The sequence below is a fragment of the Sphaeramia orbicularis genome, chromosome 13 (assembly GCF_902148855.1).
Source record: "Sphaeramia orbicularis chromosome 13, fSphaOr1.1, whole genome shotgun sequence".
Lineage (NCBI taxonomy): Eukaryota > Metazoa > Chordata > Actinopteri > Kurtiformes > Apogonidae > Sphaeramia > Sphaeramia orbicularis.
The window spans coordinates 28,885,638-28,910,721 of NC_043969.1; the positions used below are offsets into that span (position 1 = coordinate 28,885,638).

A 25,084-nucleotide genomic window follows, 5' to 3' on the forward strand; every position below is an offset into this window, starting at 1 on the left:
ATTCTGATAAAATATTAGGATGTTGTCATTTTCTGCAAACAAATTCTCTGAATGACAATGTGACAAAAATATTAATTTTAATCAAATACATACCTATACACAGTATAACCAGTGGTGTCTTAAGTTTTCCAGATAGGCAGTAAGCAGATCAAAAATTCCATTTATCCATATTGTAATACTAAAGTCAACTGAAAAGGTTGGCATTTTTTAGCTGTCTTTTTTTTCACCATCCATAATGAGTCACACACTATATTAGCAGCAAGGCTTTGGAAAATTAAGCACAGAACAATCTTAGTTACATTCTATCTGTGTATTTATCTACTCTAGGAAACATAAATAAAGGATCAAATGTTCAAGTACCAGTGTGTGTGAGTGTGTGTATATTTGAGCACACATACATAAGGAATGTTACCTTGTTGTATTATGATAATAAATGTAGTTATGCGCTCAGTATTCCTCTGAGCAGCTGACAGATTTTTATGAGTCATTTCTAATGGGACTGGAGGAAGCTGCCTGAATTGGCTGTAATACAGAGAGGCAGGAAACAGGTCTGCTTTAATATGGAAACACAAAAGGACAATAAAGTACTACCCACATGGGTTTCCATCTCTACTTGACCTGTCTGTCACTGCACTTCTCTCACGTATTCTCAGATTCTAACACAGACCACAGTACCTTGTTTCCTCCCCCTCAGTTTAACCTGTCTACTAACATATGTATACACACAGACACAAACATATACTCAACTCTGAGAGAATCTGCACAGTACATTTGCACATTTAGCGTTTTCAGTAATTGTCACATTGCCCTCTTTCAACTCCTCTTTCATCTACGCTGACATTAGCTGTGATTCTTGCAGCCGGCTCAGGAAATATCTGTTTTATCTCGGACTCTATTTCCTCCTTCTACTGTTTACACTCAATATGCTTGCACTGCCTTTTGTCTTTATGGAGCGACTCCCTGCTGGCGTGGTGCCTAGAACAACTCTCTAATCTAATAAACAGCGTAATCAGGCCACTGCTCCTGCTAGGGTTTTTTACCCGGGTGTGAGCTCCAGGGGCAGAGTGCACTGAGGGCTTATGGCCTAATGGGGGACCAGCTTTTAAAAGCCTTATGTTGAGCATTGCATTATCAGTGTGTGTGTACATGTAACTGAGACCATTTTCTGTGCATAGACAAGAGTGCAGCCCCAAAGCCCTCTTGAAGACTCTTTGTGGCTCAGCAGGAGCTTCATATCTGGTGGGAGGCTGGGGCTGCATTGCTCTGCCTCCTTCTTTTCTGACCGTTCAAAGATGCACATCACTCTGTAGAGGCAGAACACACTGCTGCTGCTTTCTCCTTGTGGGAGCTTATTCTGATTCCCAGCTTGTACTCCTCTTCCTTCTTCCTTTGGTCTACAGTTCCTCAAATGTTATTGCAGCCAGCTCAGTGTCTGTTTTATTTCTCACCCTCAACACAAAGTTTCTTTAATTATTAATACCTTTTGAGGAGCTTTGTTCCAACTTAATATACGCACCCAGAAAATGACACCCACCATGTTAACTGTTTTCTTAAAGCACATTGACATAACATTGAGTGTAGGTGGCACTTATGGTTTTGGGCTTATGTTTGTGAATTTATACTCAGCTTCTCCAAAAAATAAATAAAAATAACAGAAATAACTGGAATAAAATCAAACAAACCACTTTTTGTTGGATTGAATATAGTTTGTGTGGGTTTAGATAATATTAGTGTGATCACAGAGGTCTACGTTTCTTTACACAATTGTGTTATTCACTTCACCATCTCCCTGACTGAAGCACATCTTCTCAGACAGTTTCATCAAGGACTGGTGCTGTGATGGAGGATGTACTTAGATCTTTTATAGTGTAAACATAGCTCAGCTAGTGGAGTGTATAGAGAGCCTTTATGGATAACCATTTGTCTACTTCCAGGTGTCTAAAATGTTTGCACATTGTTGTTTTTGTCTGGACCAACATCGACCCACACATAAGAATGACAAGAAAAGAATACATCAATACAATAATGGTGGTTTTGAACCCATAAAGACCCAGCACTACTTTTGTAGTAGCTCCCAAATGGCTTTTTCTCTGTATTTCTTCCATGATTTATCACCATTTATTTTAATATTATCTTCTTCATTTTGCATTTTTCAGTGGAAATCATGTATTTTCCTATTTCCTAATTCACTGATCAGGTAGATGTTCATAAAAGCTGAGATACAAGTTGAGGGTTGTTATATCAGAAACAGAGAAAACTGAAGAAAAAGTCACTTTATCAGTGAAGATATCAATAACCGAACACAAGCCAAGTGTCTCTATCCACTGTCATTCATCACACTCCATGAATTTGTCTGGTGAATCAATGTTGTAGAAGATGACGGTGCTCCCATGTTCACTACGGAGCCTCTGAACATTCAAATGGGTCATATCTGATGACCAGTTATTTACATGTAGTGATATAATTAGTGGTTCAGAACTTATGAAATATTTTACATCAGTAGATGGTTCGGGTCCACAGTGGATGTTTGGGTCTTATGGGTTAAATATTCATTTAAACTAATGATTTAGGGGTGTTTTTGTGTGTGGGCAGTGAGAAAATAATTACGTTTTAAAGCAGTTACCTTTCTAGATGAAGTTAACTGCAGACTGCAGAAGCCTACAGCTTCAGTTACCTACTATTGTAGGATCAATGTACAGATTATTGATAATATAACTTGTTTTGTTGTGTTAAACATTCTAGGTCCAATTCAGTTTTCCATCAACTCTGGCAGAGGAAAGGAACAAAGAGAAAATCTGCATTTATAGGAGATTTCACCCAGAAAAAGTTAGGGGTTTTTTTGCTCTCTAGATGAATGAGATCAGGCCACATAAAGTCAGACAACACTTTTGATTAGCAATGAGAGGATAATTTAGAATAAACCATTATCAAAAAGACGGAAAGATGGGAAAAGTGTCTGATTATCTAAAAGAGGAGATAATTATTATGTTTTTCTTTTCTATTATGATTATCGATTGTAGTACATATTTTAAGGGATGTTATTTTAAATCTGTCTACATTTTTGTTTTTATAACTTAGAAGTAATGGTGTTTTTGTTTGACAGGAATAAATACCAAAAATAAATAAATAAATAAATAATAATAATAATAAATAAAATAAATACCTCTAGATAAATTTTTGTGATCATCATCCTGGATTGTACTTAAAACGTTTTGATGTAAAAGGCAATATTGTGTGTTTTTTTTTCTGTAGCTGATTCTTTTCCTTACATTAGTTTCGTCATTGGGTTTTTATTTTTCATTCAAGCTTTAAACCTCTTGAAAATGTTATGTCATGAACATGTTAAGTGTGTTTACAAGCCAGGTCGAGTCTGCCCTCAGGTCCAAATTCAATAACAAGTTCCTAATCACTCGACCTGTTATTCTAATTATAAGAGTCATTGTGGTCCTTCTTTCTAATCAGCTGATGGGTGAAGGGGTGGGGGGAGTGTTAATGCTGTTTTATTTAACCTTGAATTACACACGAAAAAAACAGCCTTACATGTTAAGAGTGGTTCAGTCATGGATGTTCTCTTGTTATACATTTCCCAATATTAAGTTCCTGAAATAATGGTTGCAAACAAAGACTTAATGAAAAGTATTAGATAAATCTTGGTGTGTTTTTGTTTGTGTTTGTACAGGGGAAGGAGACAACAGAGGAGGAGGATGAAGTCGCCGTGGGGATGGAGAAAGGCTTTATGGATGAGTTCTTTGAACAGGTGGGTTTCACTCACATTTTTTTCTTACTCCTTTTCTCTCAGTCTCTTTTTCTCATTCACATATTTTAAAGGTTCAATGTACTTTCCGTCTTAAATTATAAACCATTGCGACCTGCTTGGGTGCCATTTTTCTCCTTATATTGAATTTCAAAGTTTTGTAATCAATCCCATGACATTCCTTTTCTTTGGGGAGCAGTGATTTGATTTATGGCTGTTGATGTTATTGCTTGTGTGGTGTGGATCGTTATGTGTTTCATTTTATTTCAAAAGGCTTTTATTGATTCAACGACACAACAATGCTCTCCCTGTCCAGCTATTAACAAGAACATTTCTCCCCCTGTGCAAGACTGATGCACACCAGGCTTGTGTAAAACTGCATTTATGTATGCACATTGGGGTGTATTTTTCTGTACATGCTGTGCACATACACTGGGAACACAACTGAACATCGTCATAGCTCTCAGAGGGGGGGAACCCATTTCAATGTAGCACCAGTTGACATCTCCTCCCCAGAGAGATGGAGACCTGCTGTGAATCATCAGTCATATGGAGCTCGGCTGACTTTACTTTTTGCCATCTTTCTCTGTGAGTAAACTTGCCTCTGTAATGGTTTTTAAATGGACCTTCTACATACATCCCCCACAGCGACAGTTTTAGATGTAAAAGTCAAAGTCATTCAGCTCAAATAACAGGGAAAGTCTTAATATCTTGCATTGTGTAATTTTTTTGACATGTATTTTTTCTCAGATTTTCTGATTTGTGGTCCATTACAGCTATTCAAACAATTGTTTTATATCACTTGCTGTACAAGCAGGCTTTAACTTTGAAGTAAATTAAAACCTAAATCACCATTGCAAATCTTGCTACAAAGGTCGGGCGTGTGAGGTTGAATGCCAGTTGGTGTCATTTGTGAGCTATGAAAAGAGGTCTGACAATCAGCACTTTGATATGTGATTTATCAAAGATACATGAGACGACAGAGCTATAAAGAGGCTCAATCATCTGTGCCAAATCTGCAGGTGCATGGATAAAAAAACTACTAATGTAAATATTTAGAGAAATAAACCATAAATAAAATCACATGGGAATACAGATATCCAACAAAAGCACAGGTAAAAGGCTGGCAAGCATTAACGCTAAAACACAAGCATGTGATATGTACACTATGGAATATATATATATATAGGAACTGAAAAGTGTCAGAGAACTTGATGGAAAATCAGGAGGCACAGCAGTCATTTTAAATTTATGTTCCTTTCAATCATATACGACCACAATCACAAACTCAGACATTGGTTTGCACATGAATAGATGTGGTGCTCATTCATTCAGCTCCCACTCTGCTACAACAGCAGTTAAACTCTCAGCCTTCTCCTGCATACGCATGTAGATTTCTCCATTCATTACGGGTTTATGTAAATGTAACTGTTGTGTATTCCACACTCTGCCGGATGTTTGTGAGCCCACAAACACGACTGAATCACACTTGTGCGGATTTGTTTTAAAGCAGTGGCAGCAAGTGCAGCTCTTAATATAATCACTGGTCAACAGTGATGAGTTTTCTGTCTGAAGTGATGTAAAACACAATATAACCACCTCTACAGCAGAGTTTACAGGGGTGACAACTTACCGTTGGGGGATGGATATCAACAAGATTGTATCAATACTACAACTCTTGACAATGAATTAATCTGGTACTTTCACTGTACTCTAATTCTTTTTTTTTTTTAAGTCAGGGTGAGGGTTACAGATCAAATTGTGAATAGAATGACTTGCTTTATTTTCTCATTTGTAGCATAGCCATACTTAATTTTTATACACTGAACAAAAATATAAACGCACTACTTTTGTTTTTGCTCCCATTTTTCATGAGCTGAACTCAAAGATCTAAAACTTTTTCTATGTACACAAAAGACCTATTTCTCTCAAATATTGTTCATAAATTGGTCTAAATCTGTGTTAGTGAGCACTTCTCCTTTGTCCTTTGCTGAGATAATCCATCCACCTCACAGGTGTGGCATATCAAGATGCTGATTAGACAGCATGATTATTGCACAGGTGTGACTTAGGCTGGCCACAATAAAAGGCCACTCTAAAATGTGCACTTTTACTATATTGGGTGGTCCAGGGGGGTCAGAAAACCAGTCAGTATTTGGTGTGACCACCATTTTCCTCACACAGTCTTCTTCATGAATTCTCTGAAACAGCTTTGGAGATGGCTTATGGTAGAGGAATGAACATTCAATTCACAGGCAAAAGCTCTGGTGGAGATTCCTGAAGTCAGCATGCCAATTGCATATTCCCTCAAAACTTGTGACATCTGTGGTATTGTGCTGTGTGATAAAACTGCACATTTTGGAGTGGCCTTTTATTGTGGCCAGCCTAAGGCACACCTGTGCAAAAATCATGCTGTCTAATCAGCATCTTGATAGGCCACACCTGTGAGGTGGATGGATTATCTCAGCAAAGAAGAAGTGTTCACTAACACAAATTTAGACAGATTTGTGAACAATATTTGAGAGAAATAAACCTTGTGTGTATACAGAAAAAGTTTTAGATCTTTGAGTTCAGCTCATGAAAAATGGGAGCAAAAAACAAAAGTGGTGCGTTTATATTTTTGTTCAGTGTATAATCAGTGTTCTTTAGTATAAAGTCCAGCAGCATTGTTTTGAACTGATCACTATCATAGATTCAGATTTTGTTATAATAGTAGTATGAAACAAGATTATTCATTCATTCATTCATTCATTATCTGAACCCACTTTATCCTCACTAGGGTCACGGGGGTCACTTGGAGCCTATCCCAGCTACTTATGGGTGAAGGCGGGGTACACCCTGGACATTTCGCCAGTTAATCGCAGGGCTGACATATAGAGACAAACAATCACTCTCACATTCACACTTATGGGCAATTTAGATTAACCGATTAACCTATCAGTGCATGTCTTTGGATGGTGGGAGGAAGCTGGAGTACCCGGAGAGAACCCACGCAGACACAGGGAGAACATGCAAACTCCACGCAGAAAGGTCCCACCCCCCATCAACTGGTGTTGGAATCAAACCCAGGACCTTCTTGCTGTGAGGCACGAGTGCTAACCACTGCACCACTGTGTCGCCCAAGGTTATTCTAATCAATTATTATTCAATTATATAAATTATTTACAGTGTAGAAGACAATAATTTTTAAGTAAAAAAAATAAACTGAATGCAGGATTTTCAGTATTTTAATAGTGGTAGTTGTTGTGCAGTCTCCAGATCCCTAAATCCTCCTGCTCTGAATCTGTGATTGACACATTAGATTATGCTCTGAGCCATTTCACAACAAATAAAATAACAAATAAATGGGAAATTTAAACTGGTTCACACTGAAACATTGCAGGTGGCAGCAATACATCTAAAAATGGAACCTACTTGATATAAAAGGGGAAAAAAAGAGTTACCGTTAAAATGTGTTGGTCTAACATGTACAATGAACACTGACTTGCTCCCTCTGTGTATAAAACCAGCTTATTCTAAGGTAACAGAACTACAACAATTGTCATTTTCAGGTCATAATACACTAATAAAAGCATAACCATGAATATATTATTTACCCTTATGCAATTAAAATTTCCTTATTCTTAGACACTAGACATTTAAGTTGAATTTCCCGAAGTCCAACAGGACAATTTAAAAACACCTGTGAACTTAATCATATCCAGAACTTAAAGAAGATATCTCTTTGAAAGGGACTCAAACCAGAAAATCTTGACAGCTCAAACGAACTGATGTCTTTCACCCACAAGGAGCACTGAACACTGAGGTCACATTTGCAGCAGCTGATTGGCATGAGCTACTTCACTCCTGCTTTTCCATTACAGGCTCATTATTTAGCTCCTTGGCTTCCAGCTGTCTTCTGATATCCAGTCATGTTTATGCAAATGCAAACTATTATTCTGATGCCATTTGCTCTCCTGACCTCCTCCTTAGTGCGTAGTTTACAGTAGTATTAATAGATCTAGCATTTATGTTCATATGCAGTATGTACTTTTCCCAGCACTTTTTTCCTGCCTGTTTCAATCAGATGTATCTGGCTTAACCTTTTGCTATAAATGGGCAATTCACTGATTCGCTCATCTTTTAAAAAATCAATGGTTGCTTTTGTTTTTCTTTGTGATTAAAACTCTGAGATGCTGCGTTTCTCACATTGGACAGGGCAGTGATAGAATAGACCATATGTTTAACCCATAAGGACCCGGTGTTACTTTTGTGTCAGTTCCCAAATGAATTTTCCTCTTTATTTAACTTTTCTTAAGTGATTTGTCATAATATTATCATCCGTATTTTGCATTTTTTCACTGAAAATCACGTGTTTTCCTGTATTTAATTTACTGATCATGTAGATGTTCATTAAAGCTCAGATTAAAGTTGAGGGTTATTATATCAGAAATTGAGTAAACAGAAGAAAAAGGGACTTTTTCATCAAAATCTATCATTAACCGAACATAAACTCAGTGTGTCCATTCACTGTCATTTATCAAACTCCATGGGTTTTACTGGTGAATCAATGTTGTAGAAGATGACAGTGTTTCCATGTTCACTACGGAGCCTCTGAACGTCCACATGGTCATATCTGATGACCATGAAAAGATGACAACTGTATTTTACACCAATTATTTACATGTATTGATAGGATTAGTGGATCAACAGGTATTAAACAATTTACATCAGTTGATGCATTTGGTTGCTGGTGGCTGTTTGGGTCTTTATGGGTTAAAATTAGCTGCTACCTAACAAAAATACAATGGTTAATAAAACACTTGAGCAGCAAAGGACAAGGTTAACAAGGAAAGGAAAATCAGAGATACTGTACTTTTGAAAATCTTTGGGATAGACTTTTTTGAAGGAGCATCAGTTTTACCATTCGTTACGCCGTGAAACACTCTCAGAGACACAAAACAACACAACAACAGTATCAGGCCTCATTTTTACAGTGCTTTTCTGTGGCAGAAAAGTGATGCACACTCAGGATGAGAAGGTACCAGGATGAGAGAGAAAAACTGTACAGAATAGACTCAGTGAAGCAGCGTTCAACGGTAATGAAAGCTGGCACCGTATCTGTCACATGTCACGAAACAGCCAATAGGAAAACTGTATTTCTATTCAGTTGTAATGACTGGTGTACAGCCTGTAGAGGGCAAACTAAATAAAAATTCAAATCTGAATGCCCAGGGTTTCAGATACCGATAAACTGATAGAAAGGTAAAATAACAATCTCGACGATTTCAGATGTGTTCTCTTTGACGACCCCCAGGATTTGTTTCTCCCGGTGTAAGGAGGTTATAATTACGTTTGGTAGCAACGCAATTTTATTTTTTTATTTATTTATTTATTTATTTATTTATTTATTTATCTTTATTTAACCAGGAAGTCCCATTGAGATTAGAAATCTCTTTTGCAAGGGAGACCTGGCCAAGTTAGCAGTCATACAACGTCAAAAGTATAACTAGAATTACGTAATCTTCTGTTTGTACAGTTTGATACAGACTGCAATTATATAAAAGTGTAAATATGAAGTTGGCATTTAGTCAAAGCTTCACGTGTCTTGTTTTGTCTTCTAATAGTTTTGTCAGTGGAATCAGATGGATTGTTTGCAAACACCACAGTCATATGAACATATTCTTGTGGGATTTCCAAGTGAATACAGTTGCTTATTTATGCATGCAGCTCTGTTATAAAAGGCCATATGAAAGGACAACTAACCATCAGTTAAGACCCACAGGCTACAACGCTCCAATGTATTTAAACCTTTGACTCCAAGAGATGTTTTTATTCTTTGTGAGCTCACTTTCAGACACCTGTATAACAGTTTGACAGGTAACCCCTCACTCCTTCACTCAACTCCTCACCTGTCAGCTGCCCTGAATCAGGCCTTCACAGTGGGTTCTCCTCCTTCCATTCCAACTGAGAAAAAAATGAGACTCTCCCCATGAGCTGAAAGTTGATGTCAATTCTGTTGGTGTTTCGGTTTCAGTGTTTTGCTTTGTTTTTTGTTTTTTGCTTTTTAGCTTAAGAATGCATTGTATAACCCTCTTAAATTACTCACTATGAACTGACTACTTCTGCAACTATTAATACTGATGAGGTCTAGTACAGTCTTTGTGTGGAAAACTCTAGAACACACCAGTCGCTTTTCCATTGACCCTCAAATTGACCCTCAAATCGAAAATACCTTGTGCATAAAAAGTTGCCTAATGGATAAACAACAATTTTGCCAAACCTCTCGTTTTTCGATGAAAAGTTTTTGTGCTGGCAAGAGGTGGATTTATCAGGCGTAGAAAAATTGGTGTATCATGCAAAACTGCAATGGAAAGACCTTTTTCCACAATTAGAGTCATGCGAATAAAAAATAACGGATGTTGACAGATGTTACAACAAGTGAAGAAGAAGACTTTAAAATGAAACATGGCGTAGTATGTGTGGACATGAGGAAACTGAATCATTTTTTAAATTTATTACAGGATAGAGGGGTAATATATAATGACAATGAATATATCTGAAAATCAACATGATATTTATGTTTGTCGCCATGTTTATGTTTTTTCATGTCATCTCGTGATAATAAATAAACAAATCATCGCATTTGCGATTTAATGGAAAAAACAACATTGAGCACTTCTGTTTTTTCAACGTTTAGTAAATATCGGTAAAGTTTTGCACGGATGTTCAGTGGAAAAGCCACTACTGCCTGCCTCACCTCAGTGTAACAGGTGCCTCTGTGTGTGTTCAGGCCTTCTGTTAACACACAGTGAGAGGTCACTATGGTCATGGATGGGTCATGGAAGCTAGATCACCATAGTGTTGTTGCTTTGGACAACAGAGGATGATTAATCAGACACATACTTATATCTTCAAAAATCTTTAACATTTTAATTTTAATCTGATCTTCATTTTCACTTCTTCACACTAAAGCTACAGACTGCTTTTTTGCATATCAAAATAGAGTAAAAACAAAGACTCCATCTTCTTCAAATACAGAAATGTACTATAATATCATCAGATTAAAATGTGACACACTGTACTTTTGTCAGTTCAGGACTACAAGTTCAGGATTACATTTTTTGAATGAAGAGTTCAAAGCTATTACAGGATTTATACAGGGCATCATTTGGCAGTTAATATACTATAATTATAGGTATTTGTAGCCGAGAGGGAACACTGCAAGCTGAAGGAGTTTCTCTCATATTTGCCTCCACTCATTTCTGCTTTTCTCGAGTTCTCATCTGTGACATACTGTCTGTGGTCATCCTCAGTAGTGAGTTGTACTTCTCTTTATTGGTATTGAATTTCAGTTTGTTGCATCTGCCTCAAGTGAGAAACAGAAGCTGAGAGAAATGCATCTGAGACGGAGTATGAAGCCTGAGGGATAGTAAGATTTTGGAAAAATGTGGAGAAGTCAGAGAGTGAGACCGGACATGCGTCAGAAGAAGACGTTGATGGTGAGGCAGATTACGTCAGTGGAAGGAAAGGCAGAGAAATGAGGCTCTCACCCCAACTGGGGCGTTAATTAAGCTTTCAGTGGCAAACCAGTGAATGGATAACAGACCACTATGACCCACTGTCCTTCACTTATGACCCACAGAGTGTGGATATTGATTTTATAATGTGTTTGTGCCACTGGTTTGTGCAAGAATGTATGTGGTATATGTTTCTGACCAATGGCTGCAAAATGATTTACTATAGAATCATATAACGCAATCAAAATCTTAGGAATGTTGAGGCTATAACATGACAATTTGAGATGTCATAATAGCTTTTTGCATTGTTATTGTGAAAAAATCCATTAAAAGTGACAAAACTTATGAAATCCTTGAAACCACAGATTGTTACCACAGACATTGTTGATGTTGATGTAAAGAAGCAGACAGTGAGCATGCATCAGGTGCATTACTTCCTATATGTAGCACAATTTATTATCAAATGCTTTTTTAGTACTACTACCACAACTTACTACTACAATTTTCTTTTTTACTTTTCATGATTTCATTTAAAGCAATAAAATTATTTTTATATGCTGCATTCCGTATGTACTGCAAATGATGTCTAGAGCAAAACTACACATGACAAACTAGAAGCACTCGGAGAACGCAGACCTCTGCCAAGGCCGATCAGTGGGCCCCCATGTGCCCCCCACCCCACCCCCGATCACCACCAAAATTTAATCATTTTCTTCCTTGTGCCACTATCAACATTTCCTGAAATTTTCATCCAAATCCGTCCATAACTTTTTGAGTTATCTTGCACACGGACAGACAGACAGACAAACCAACGCTGGCAAAAAAATAACTTGCTTGGCGGAGGTAAAAAACTCTCATAATTACTATAAAGAACAAATTAAGAAGCACCACAGTAACAGAGTGAGTCCTCATTGCAGACCATTCCTCTTACCTCAGCGAGGCAAACACATTGAAAGTAAAATGACAGGGCTGATCACGTTTTAGCAGATTTTCCATAGTGTCTAAAATGTTGCTGACAAAAAGCAGCACAGATTGTAGCGGTAATCGAGTCTTAGTTTTGGCCTTGCCACTTAACAGCAGGTCCGACATCTGACATCTGACACAAGCTGTTTACCTCCGCACTTTCAGGCTGGCAGTCTCTCTGTAGGAATGAATTTGTACCATGTGTTGTATGTTGACTTCTCAGTTTTGACAGAAGGATGTTTATGTATGTGTGTGTGTTTGCAATATGTGACACTCAGTTGAGAGGTTATTGTAATACGGTCATGGATCAAGATGAAACATAAGGAATGCAAAAAGTCTCCTGAATTATTACCACATTTTTTAATTTAATCTTCTGCTTCTTCCCCCATGTGTAGAGACTTCTGTTGAAAAATATTAACCTCATGATCACTGGACATTATCTGTGTTGATGGGAAAAAGCAGCGATAACGACTGAATTACTGTCAGACATTCAACAATGATTTTTGTCGTTATCTCTGTGTATTTGTCATTCGGTGTCATACATTTGTCAGTATCCCTCTTACGTCTTTAAAGAGGACTCCTAGCATGCCCCCAAAATCCTTCAGCTGATGATGCAAGTATGAACAGAGCGATGGCAAGACTCACAGTGGCCTTGAGCCTTCAAATCACACTCTTCATTTATAAAATACACTAAAAAAAGGGACTTTTACACCAGAAGAACAAAAATTACATGCCCAACTTTTTTGTTTTCTGCCTCTTAATGCCTAAGCAGATGAAAGATTTTGGTGCTTAACAGTTTTTGTACAAATATAACTGTCTGTACATATACAAGCATATCAAGTGCATAAGAAAAATTATCAAATCATGTATGTGTGTTTCTTTGCACACATTAATAAATGGTGCTCTGCCAGTGGGTCTAATCTCCAGGCCCTGTTCACGTGTTGTAGCATTCTTTAACAAGAACATGTTTGCGAATGGGTGAATGTAAAGCACCAAGGACCACCCAGGGAGAGAAGGGCTGTCCCTTATGTCTTATGAGACCTGAGAAACACTGTGACTCACTAACACATGGTCTCCAAACTAAGTCAGCTTAAAGCAACAGGAGCTAAATATGCATATGCAATATGTAGATGATCTGATGTTGTGTTGTGCTACTATGGAAAAGTGAAGAACCACAGTGTAGAGTAGAGCAGTAAAATTGTGTTTGAATAGCAATAATTTATTTCAACTCTCAAGCACATATTTTACCTGCCTCCCTCTCTCTGAAAACACCTATTATCTGCCAAAATCCCCAGTCACAGGGTAGTTGCTAAAAAGTTATTATAGAAATGTAGCCCAATGATGCCAAAATTATCGAGCAGTGCAGCATTAAAATGTTTTAGACTTCTGCTGCTTTCCTCCCCTTTCATTTCTCCCTCTTTAACTTTGTGACCGTACCCTTTGTCTTATTCATTTAGGTGCATACATTTGCACAAATATAACTCTGTGTTCACAGAAGGGGGATATTGTAAGGCCTACTCTGTCCCCAGTGGTCCCTTAAAGCCAATTATGTTGTTATTAAAAACAGATCTAATCAGCAGCTAATTAAAGAGATAATGGTACAATAATGACCCAGGCTGAGAGTGGTGAAGCTGAGGGATACTGTGATGAAGGCATAGAGAGAGCACAGCGCCGCGGGGATTGAAATGGAAAAGTCAAAGCTGAGATATGCAAAGAGAGAGAGGGGCAAAAAGGTTGGCCTGTAGCCGAGCAGCTGTAGAGGAGGAAGAGCGTGATCAGGGAAAGATGACAAACTGAGATGAAAGAAGAGATTGATGAAGTCACTGGCAGATGTGACCTGCTGTTCATCCAGCTGTTACCTGAACCAGAGGATGCACAGCTGGCGATGAGGTGGCGGGGAGGAGCAGAGAGGTGATTGGTTGGAATGTCAAACAGGGATCTTTGTGGCAGATGATGCTGTGGTAGTGCAGCGTTCAAAGGATGACGTGCATGAAGAGCATTTTTGGGGATGAAATATTTTAAGAAGTAACATTAAAATATTTCACTCAGCTTTTGTTTTACTCAACAACCACTGATATACTGCCATTTAAATGAGGTGTTTTTGCCATCAATTCTAAAAAGAGGTTTGAAAGTTGTGGAAATATCTGGAATTAAGTTGAGTAAAAAGATGTAACAGAATTAACTGAATTTATGCTTTATGCTTTGCAAGCAGTCCCACCAGATTATGTCAGTTTAATAATAATAATAATAATGGATTTGATTTCTATAGTGCTTTTCAAGGCACCCAAAGCGCTTTACATTATTGATCCATAATTCATTCACTGGTGGTAAACTACATATGTAGCCACAGACTGACAGAAGCGTGGCTGCCAATTCGCGCCAAACGGCCCCACCAGTGTGAGTGACACTGAAGGCAAGGTAGGTGAAGTGTCTTGCCCAAGAACACAATGGCACATGACTAGGACAGAGCAAGATTTGAACCGCCAACCCTTTAGTTATTACATGACCTGCTCTGCCTCCTGAGCCATGGCCACCCACAGAGACAAAGATGCTCATAAAATTAATATTGTGAAATAAATTCTTTCATGTGACAACAATACGAAATAATAACAATATATGGGCTGGTGTTCACAACAGTTATCTGTGTAAGAAAAGTGCTGACAGTGTCACGCAGCATATTCATAACCTTCCAACAGACCAATAGGAAAATTGCATTTTATTCAACTGCAGTAACTGGTAGTCGATCTGTAGAGGGCAGACTAAATAGAAATTTAAAATAATCTTTGGAGATATATTTACTCTTTAAAATCCCAACATTGAAGATTTCTGTTTTGTCAGCACTAAAAGGGTTTAGTTCATCCTCTTCAAGTCAAGCATTCATATTTTTTAAGTATTAAGAAATATACCTTACAGCATTATATACACAGGCAGATTACTCATGATGGTATTAAACCATCATCATGATCAGTGTTTCAGCTGAGAAGTTAACAGAGTAGTGCTACCACAGCAGGATAAGCTGAGGATGAGGATGAGTTTTAATTACTCTCTCACCTCCTGTAGCAACACCTTTAACATATGGAAGAGTTGATTTTCAGGATTCATTTTGCTCAGTGTAAGTAGGTTTTAACTCCATTTGCTAGTAAGAGAAGAACAAAATCTTCTGTCACTATAGTTTGATCTAGGCTGTATCAATATAAAAGCACAATGAAGGTTAATCATCTTTGTCATAGAAGGTTCTGTTCTCTGAATGAAGCCACAGTCCGGGTCAATTACTGAATAATTAAGATCCATGGACAGGGTGTTCTAAGGATGTTAAACATTTGGTTCCAGAATATATACCTGTTCTTCCTGAGCTCATGTTATGAAACCAGCATTACACTTTGACAGGTAACCCCTAACCACCTCCCTCCTCACCATGTGACAGATAAAGGTGAGACACAAAACCGTAAAAAGCTGTGTGGAAAGAGATGCAAATTGTGTCACTATTTCTGTTTCAGTCTTATTTTTCCCATCTTATTATTTTCTGTCTGTGGCCAGTGAAATTAGACAATAGTGAGCTGTCACAATAATGAAATTTTAGTTGATGATTAACTGTCAGACAAATAATCGCAAGTAACAATATAATTGTCTTTTTATGTTCATTTTATGCCAGTATGATGAAGAAGAAGAGCCATGCATTGGCACTGAACAAAGGAATATAGAAATAAAAAAATATTTCTGTTTGCCTTGTGGGCTTTTTTTAGACTTAAGTAACTTAAACATCCACAGCCTATTATTGAAATATACAAAGAAATTACAGATAATGACAGGCACCAGTAGAAGTGGGGTCAACAAAATGACACAATTAGAAGAGTTCCAGTCAAATCTCAAACAATGGAAAATGATTTGTGATGAAATATGATTCATTATTTCTGTCACTGTTTCATCTACCTATTTTCTTTTTTACAGGTGAAGAGACAGTTATGTAAACTAATTTCACTTATGGTTTCAAGACAATACTATAATAATTGTGATGGGCCTAAACAGGTGTCACTTTCTGCTGCACAATGAAATGAAAATGAAATGTTCCAAAACAGTGTCATTGACATGTACAGTCTGTCAACATACATTCACCTAATCTTAACTATAGTCAAAATAATTCCTAATTTTTTTTATTTGCATAGTGGTAAAAATTTTATCTAAACTAGGTCTGTTATTAATGTCTACTAATAAAGGGGTCATATTTTGCTAAACCCACTTTTAGTCTTTGGTTATTTATTTGTGCATTTGGACCCTAATAGTTCATAAAGTTTGAATTTGAACCCTCCAGGTGCAGCAAAGTTATCTTTATATTCATTCAGGCAAAAATCAAGTGGATTTCTACAACCCATTTTAATTTCTGCTTAATTTGTTACATCTATAACTATGTTATGTCACGACATTTGCACAAATAAGGTCAAGACTTCCGACAAACATTTCTCCGAGTACGCCATGATTGTTTGTCAGAAGCAGTGGTCGTAGTCCATACTGAAAATATGTCCAAACTTCGAGCCGATTACGTAAAATGTTCAGTTGTTGGTTAAATGGGACAGAGCAGCACAGCCAACAACTTGGAGGGGTTGGTGTCATGTGCATTTAAAGGGCCAGCACTAAAAATGACTTTTTTCATGTCATTACTCAAAAATAGGTTTGAAGATGGACCTGTGCAGTTGAATTAATGAAGAATTCAGACCCAAGCATAGCATTTACAGTTTACGTAGACCACAGGGAAATGTTTTAAAACGCATAAATCTATTTTAAAAAAGCCAAGTATCACTCCTTTAATGCTAAAAAACAATGAAAACAAGTAAAATATTCAGATAATGTACATCATATATTCCTGTAAGTGTGATTTTGTGTGTTTTCATATTAGAACTACTAAGGGCCAATCTATTCTGAGACCTGTTACAGACCATATGGGATTTTATTTGAGAAGCTACAAACGTCATGTATTTTTGGTTTGATCACAGCAGGTGTTTCAGCAAACTTTTCATGTCATGTGTCTGATGAAACAGATGTGTTTCAGGTTTTATGAGTTCATATAGCAATATAATTCACATCATGCATTTCAGTGGCACAGAAATCTTACAAATGCATCCCTGTGTGTATTCTTATTGCGGTATGTTTTCTCCCCCAAATCTTGTGATGGTATTTTGGGTTTTCAGTACATCATCAAACAGCCTGAGCATGACCTTTATAGATGCAGACTGATGACTGAAGCTGCTGCTGCTGCTCCTGGTGTATTGGTTTCAGTCACACACATGTTATTATAGACAATATAATGTTAGATGATAAAAGGTAACACAAATAAGATGGTACTTTACCCTGTATAGCAAATAGGACTAAAAAGTGTTATGATAAATATGTTCATGTAAGTCAATAGGCAAATCAGTTTTCCATTTTCGTTCCCAGTTAAAGTTGAATAAATCAGATTTATTTTTAAAGGACCCAACAAGACAAATGACATGCATGTAAAAGACATTACAATTTGTGACAAGAAAAAACAACCCTGTTGTCATGATTTAATGAATGACTAATATAGTCCTATTCAACATAATAGCACACAAGTATTCTGTTATTTTTGTTTTCAAACTATTGTTTTTGGCCAGAATATGACTAACACTTTGCAAAAAAAAATTAACTTTTCAGAAACATTAAATAAAAATAATAATAAAAAACAAATAATCCATCAATTTTTGGAACCACTTATTTCATCACAGGCCAATACTAATAATTATAAGAATAATATAAAAAAGAATGTAAAATTAGATTTTAATAGCTGCTGATCTCCAAGGAAATTTATCAGAATATGAAGTAAAAATTGTTGTGATATGGTATAAAATAATATCAGTAATTATCATTATCACTTTATCAACCCTCACTAATAGAAAACATCTCAATGCTGTTGACCCCCTGCTCAGTTTTCACTTGTGTATGATTGAGTAGGTTGTGTATTTTCCTGCAGAGACCTTGCCCTCTGCCTGTATTTTCTAGTTTCCTCCTCTTATCGCTGTGTTTGGATTCATTTCTGGGCATCATATTTACCACCTAATCCAAGAGGACATAAATCCCAAATATTAAAAAGCCACACGTTTAGTTTAAGTTTTCAGCAAAAGTAGGGGACTCTGAGTTGCAGAGGACAAGAAATAGTAAAGTACAAGTCCCTTAGATTAATCCTTAAGAATACATTTTTCTTCACTGCTCAGCCTCATCTGACACCTTAAATGTGCCACCAGCTGTGATCCAGACCTTATCCCCAAGATCAATGGCTGACCTCAGTGACACTTTTCAGGCTGAGTGGGAGCAAATCCCTGCAGCCATCTTGTGAAGAGCATAACAGTGGAGGCTGTTATAGAGGAATGATACTACCCATGGAGTGTGTTATAGCTCCATGGTTTATTTCGACTACACTGTCTTCGCTGAGCTCCAATTCACGGTCTCCAGCCTCTGACCCTCTATTACATGACAAGTAGTAAAGACACAGGTGAGTGGGCTGAGAATCAAAAGCAAGCTGAGTCATTTTAAGCTGTGCACAATGACTCAAAGGTTGCATCTTCCCTGCCAGTTATTATTGCCATCTTACATGAGCACGAAATGTACAAAGTGGATAGAGCTTAATTAACCACAATTAACACCGGTGGGTTTGTATTTTGGTTTTAGTTTGGATGCAGTTCTGTTTGTTGCACAGGAATGTGGAAACCCATTTTTCCATTTTCTGTGTGTGCTCTTTTGCATAAAACTGCTCCACTCTGCTTACACACTGTCTCTAATATGATAATGACATCTTCAGTTCAGTGTCAGTCAACATCACTCAGGCTAATAACTACTGCTTCTCGTCTCAGTACTGAGCAAATCTTAAGTACTCTTTGGGTTCTTTCCTTCTCTCTCTCTCGACAGGTGGAGGAGATCCGAGGTTTTATTGAGTCCCTGGCAGAGAAAGTGGAGGAGGTGAAGAGGAAGCACAGTGCTATCCTCGCCTCACCCAACCCCGATGAGAGTAAGGCTGTTTGGCTTTTCTGTTCTTCATGTGTGTTTTTATCACACATTCTCTATCCCCTCAACATAAATAACAGATGATGCTACAAAGATATGCCATATTTGTACTGTGTATACTGTAATATTTGACCCAATGAGTCCAAGTGGATCCTGTGATGAGCTGGTATCACATCTAAGGTGTGCCTCTCCTTCACCGGTGGGAGCTGGGATAGGCTCCAGCATCCCCACAACTCTACTGAGGATTAAGTGATTCAGCAACTGAATGAATAAATGCATCAGTCTACTCTTGTATATGTGAAACGTCACTCAGGTCCTTTTTACTTATAGTATTCAGGGTGGTGTCAGTTAAGAACATGTTTAAGAATTGTGTCCAACCTTTTATGCCCCGTGACCCCATTTTAACTTCACAAATTTTTGGCGACCCCGGACATTCAAAACGGAGACATTTTATTGCTAAAATTAATTTGTTTTTGATCATGTAATAGTTTGCTATACTATTTTGCAAATAAATGATAATTTAGAGGACATTTAGTCTATATGATGTATATTATTATGGACGGAGGCAGAAAAGCCAGGGGTAGATTACTGCACAAAGTAAGAATTTTATTTTCCTTGGTCAGGATATGTACAGTCAGTCCAGCTTGTATTTACAAGGCTGACAATTAATACTGAACAAACAATAACTCGAACTATGAATTATGAAAGAGCTGCAGCATCTGAAACCGACCACAATGAACATTTGAAAGATAAACAGTACCACAGTGCTTCAGTTTCAGCTTCAGAGTTTTTCATGTCTTTTGTGGATTGGGATTGTCTCTGTCAACTCACCATATTTAATGGGACAGCTGAGCCTGCTCATGTCGCTGCAGTCTTTTTTTTTTTTCAGTTACTGGAAATTTCAGGTGACCCCACATGGGGTCACGACCCCAAGGTTGAAAAACACTGAATTAAGGTAATAATATTGTAAACTTTATGAAGAACTGTGGGACTTCACCTTTGTGCTCTTAATTTCAGAATGAAATACTGGATAAAACTTCTGGATAAAAAAAGTACAGTAAATAACTATTTTGACCTTTATTTTACCAGGAAAGACACTAAAAGCAATTTTGCATTTGCAATGACAGCTTGGCAAGAGTCTGAAAACACTTATAGGGGAAAAGGAAGGAAGAAAGGGAAAGTGAGAATGACACAAAACAGCAGTTAATCAGCCAGATGTTGAAAATTAAATAAAAAATAAGAAGGTGTGAATGAGTAAATGAGAAAGATATTAACATGTATTTGACTGTAATTTCCTTATAGTTCTTCAGAGTGTGTACTAGAAATCTACCAGAGATTATTGTATGTGAGTTTTCTATCACTGATCATAACTCAAATTTCCCATAATTCTGGTTGGTGTGTTTTGTACTTGCTTGGCATTCGTAACAGCTTAAGGTGTAGGGTCATAAATGAGCTACATAAGGTGAGAAGCATAATGAATACAGATGCTTCCATTCACAACAGACAGAGTCAATGAATTATTTGAGTGAAGACTGAAATGGCTGGAAGGGAATGGGTAGAAGGATGTGAAGATGGAGGTACCAAGGAGGAGGCAAAGAGGATGAACAAATGATATTTATGGATGTGGTGAAGGAGGACATACAGGTAGTTGGTGAGTGAGAAGAAGATGCAGGTGACAGGGTCAGGTGGAAGCAGATGATTTGTTGTGGTAACCCTTTAAAGCAGTGTTTTTCAACCTTGGGGTCAGGACCCCATGTGGGGTCACCTGGAATTCAAATGGGGTCGCCTGAAATTTCTAGTAATTGATTAAAAAAAAACAAAAAGAAAAGAAAAAAAAACTTACTAATAAAAAAATATATGGTGAGTTGACAGAGACAATCCCAATCCATAAAAGACATGACGAACTCTGGAGCTGAAACTGAAGCACTGTGGTACTGTTTATCTTTCAAATGTTCATTGTGGTCGGTTTCAGATGCTGCAGCTCTTTCATAATTCATAGTTTGAGTTCTTGTTTGTTCAGTATTAATTGTCAGCCTTGTTAATCCAAGCTGGACTGACTGTACATATCCTGACCAAGGAAAATAAAATTCTTACTTTGTGCAGTAATCTACACCTGGCTTTTCTGCCTTCGTTCATAATAATATACATTATATAGACTAAATGTCCTCTAAAATTAACATTTATTTGCAACATAGTATAGCAAACTATTACATGATCAAAAACAAATTAATTTTAGCAATAAAATGTCTCCGTTTCGAATGTCTGGGGTCGCCAGAAATTTGTGATGTTAAAATGGGGTCACGAGCCAAAAAAGGTTGGGAGCCACTGCCTTAAAGGAGCAGCTGAAGGTAGTAGTAGTAGATTTAAAATGCTTTTTTGACCATCATTATGATCAGTAAAAGAGGGAATATTTGTTGTGTTCATTCCCAGCTTCATATATAATTATTTGTGAAGAAGCGTTGATGACCCAGGACCTTTTCCAGAAATTTGCCCTTGTTTTAATTTCCCAAAGGGCTGATACATCCTAAATGTACTATTTGATTCATGCAGATGTTACTTTAAGCCAAATACTGACCCCGCTACACACATCCAATTTCTGTAGCACTTTAATGGTAACATTAATGTTTAACCCTGCAATGACTAAGTAATGAGTCAGAGAGGCTGTTAAAGGAGAACAGGAGGAGAATAAAGACAAATACCACACTCTTACATGCTGTTTAATTTAAAAGCGCAGCAAAAAGCCTGATAATAGTGGCAGACATCACTGAACAAAAAAGTCAAATTAAAATGAAAATTGAGGAAATAAATAGCACTTTGACTCAAAGTAAAAAGCCTGCCTGCTGACGCAGGCTGTGATCAAAGTGGGAGAACCTTTTTTTTGATTTTCTGAATTGTCTCCACCAATCAGTCTTCTCAGAGTGAACTCTTAGACACTTTTTTGTGCACTGTCTCCACTTTTCTGTCGCCTCTCCATTACTCTTTGGTCTCATCCTTTTCTCTTCACCTGCTGTTAACACCGTATGCCATCTTTCTCAGTTTCCACTGTTCTCTTCTTCACTTTTGTTAAATCTGTGCATGGTGCCACTTCGTCTTTTCTCTTGTCTTCCCACTGTTCGCTCACACCTCTTCCTCTCATTTATGTCGAGGCATTGATCTAAATTCCTGCTCTCATGAGGGAGATGTTGCTCACATTAGTAACAACCTCCAATTCTAGTCCTTCCCCTTGATCCCCTGCCTCCCACACCTACCTGAAAAGCATCGATCTGCTTACAGCAGCAGGCGTCAGAAGAGCCTTTTAACCATCCGAGGTGTGCACATGACACAGAGCGGCAAAAAGACAAGGTGCTGCATTTAAGATACACATTCTTGCACAAGTTGCCACCTTTGAGGCTTAAATTGATTCTCTGTGTGAATATGTGAGCATCTGCCTGCTTGATAAATGCACATCTGTCATGAATGACCCTGACATTTACTGATGTAAATGTCAGGGTCATTCATTACACGAAGGTCAGTATGTTGTTCGCCGTCTGCCTGTTGCATTGTGGCCAGAGATCAGATCACCTGAATATTTCAGTGAGAAGCTATTATATCTTCTCCACAGCTACATCCAGAACACCTCATTTTCAATAATAATGACAGTGACAATGATACAATGATACAATGACTTGGGTTTTCCATATTGTTACACTTCACATAAATATACAGCATTATAGAGCATTTAATTATCATATTAAATCTGAAAGCTCTCTACAGCCCACACAAATAGTTCATATTCTGTGATTATTTGTCTGACAGTTTCTCTTATTTTTTCTATGCAATTTCTGCTCCTGACATGTAAATACATTTAAGTGTAAACACTTTGGTAAGATTATTAAAAGTTAAGGTGAGCTTTAATTTGAAAAAAGAGGGCATATCAGAATGCTTCATAAAAGAAATGTTTAAGAACTAATTACATATGTAACTCTATATAACTCTCTGTCTCTGTCTCTGTCTCTCTCTCTCTCTCTCTCTCTCTCTCTCTCTCTCTAGATACATATATATATATATATATATATATATATATATATATATATATATATATATATACATATATACATATATACATATATACATATATATATGCTGACTGAAAGTACAGTATTTGAGACATATCTCTTGATAAAAATAATCTGATTCATGTGCCTCAAATTCCCAACTTTTCGTGAATATCCTCACTGTAACACACTTCCTGTGTTAGAACTAGGGATGTATAATTAATTGAATCAAAATCACAAATCACAAATAATACTCTCCACAATAATCACAATATAACTCCTTCACCAAACTGTGTCGTCTCAAATGGCAAATTGTCATAAAATATCACCATCAAACATAATCCATGAAGAAACGTGTCCTCATGTTGGCACTGAGACTCAAGAACATCTTTCTAGCTGTACAGGTCGGGGCCAAAAGTTTTGGCAGTGAAACAAATTAACTCAGTATAAATGTGGTTTATTTGTCAGTAAAACTCTTTGAAACTTATAAAATGCTTATGATTTTTCTTCAGTGTACCTCAGAAACATATGGGGAAAAAAATCTGAATTAAAGAAACAACAAAGCTTACGAAAATGAAATTGTGCCATAACTGTACTATTAAAGGCTGTGAATGTGCTCCAGTCCCATTTGTTTTCTGGAACTTTCCTGTCCTGTGTCTCAGAAACACCTGAATCAGTTGTTATTTTGCAGAAAGGCGAGCAGATAGCTCTGTGTTTCACATGTTAGTTAGGAATTTGAGACTGAATGGTTGTTTTTGTGTATATGTCAGTGAGTCCTTTGATGAACCAGTGACACATCCACGGTGTACCCCGCCTTCATCCATTGGTAGCTGGGATCGACTTAGTATCTTGTGCTGGCATGTGCATGCATGTGTGTCAAGATTATAGAAAGGAGATGATGTGATTTGTTGTTTGTGGTTTCTGTTTCTGTGATTATGCCTGCACTGACATATGTCATTGCAACGAGAAATCTAGATTATTTTACAGTTGTTGTATTAAAAGATTTCTTACATTTTAAAAAATCGTATTTATCATTCATTATTCTGCTTTAGTGCTTATAAAGTCTAGTCTGTGGTCTGTTCTGCCTCATACCATCAGTACCTTCATCCAACTTTATCTCCTTAATGACAATGGGTCTTTTTCTTTTGCTTCCCTTTTTCTTATAACAAAAGCACCAGTACTGTGGATTACACTGAAATAGAGGTTCAGAGAGTATCATTCATTTTCACTCCTGGATAAAAAGGGTCGTGAAGGAGTGGTAGAGTCACACACACACACACACACACACACACACTGAGAACTCAGCGTAACATTATTAGGTGGTAAACCCTCTGTTTCTGTCACGCTTTATCAGTTTCATAATCACATCACATCTCCCCAGCCGCCACCCACCTGGCCAGCTCCTCAACCCGGCCTCCTCTTCTCCTCCCCCACCGCTGGGGGAGCTTTTGTGTTCGCTGACTGAGACGTTTCCTGTTGAGCTCTACAGGGTTAATTCCATATCTCTTGCAAAGCTTGTATTAATGCACACACAGCTTCCGTTTATATTATCGTTGCCCCTGCACTACATATTACCCCATATAATGGTTTACACACTTCTCTGAACGAAGTATTGCAAATTTCCACCAGGGAATTGCAATATGCTGTGGTTGTTTTGTGTTAGTTGGTGTTCAAGATTTGTGTTTGTGTGGGTTGTGCTCAGCGGCAATGTAGGTTCAGTAATGATGATGCATTAGGTAATAGCCATCAGATCATAATGGGTATTGACCCTGTGTTTCCTCCTGAGCACATACCTCTAATGCAGAAACAGAAGATGGAAAGGC

General features: G+C 37.5%; 1 protein-coding gene across 4 annotated transcripts in view; it reads left to right on the plus strand.

Moving 5' to 3' along the window:
- The window catches only part of stx1a (syntaxin 1A (brain)), a 90,407-nt gene that overhangs the window by 21,996 nt on the left and 43,327 nt on the right, over window positions 1-25,084 (plus strand). For all 4 annotated transcript variants that reach the window (XR_003937148.1, XR_003937149.1, XM_030152648.1 and 1 more), the window contains exons 2-3: window positions 3,680-3,757; window positions 19,132-19,231. Coding sequence is in view for 2 of the 4 variants with exons in the window: in XM_030152648.1 (XP_030008508.1) it covers window positions 3,680-3,757; window positions 19,132-19,231 (178 nt within the window). In the remaining 2 variants the exon portion in view is untranslated. The remainder of the gene's footprint in view (window positions 1-3,679; window positions 3,758-19,131; window positions 19,232-25,084) is intronic.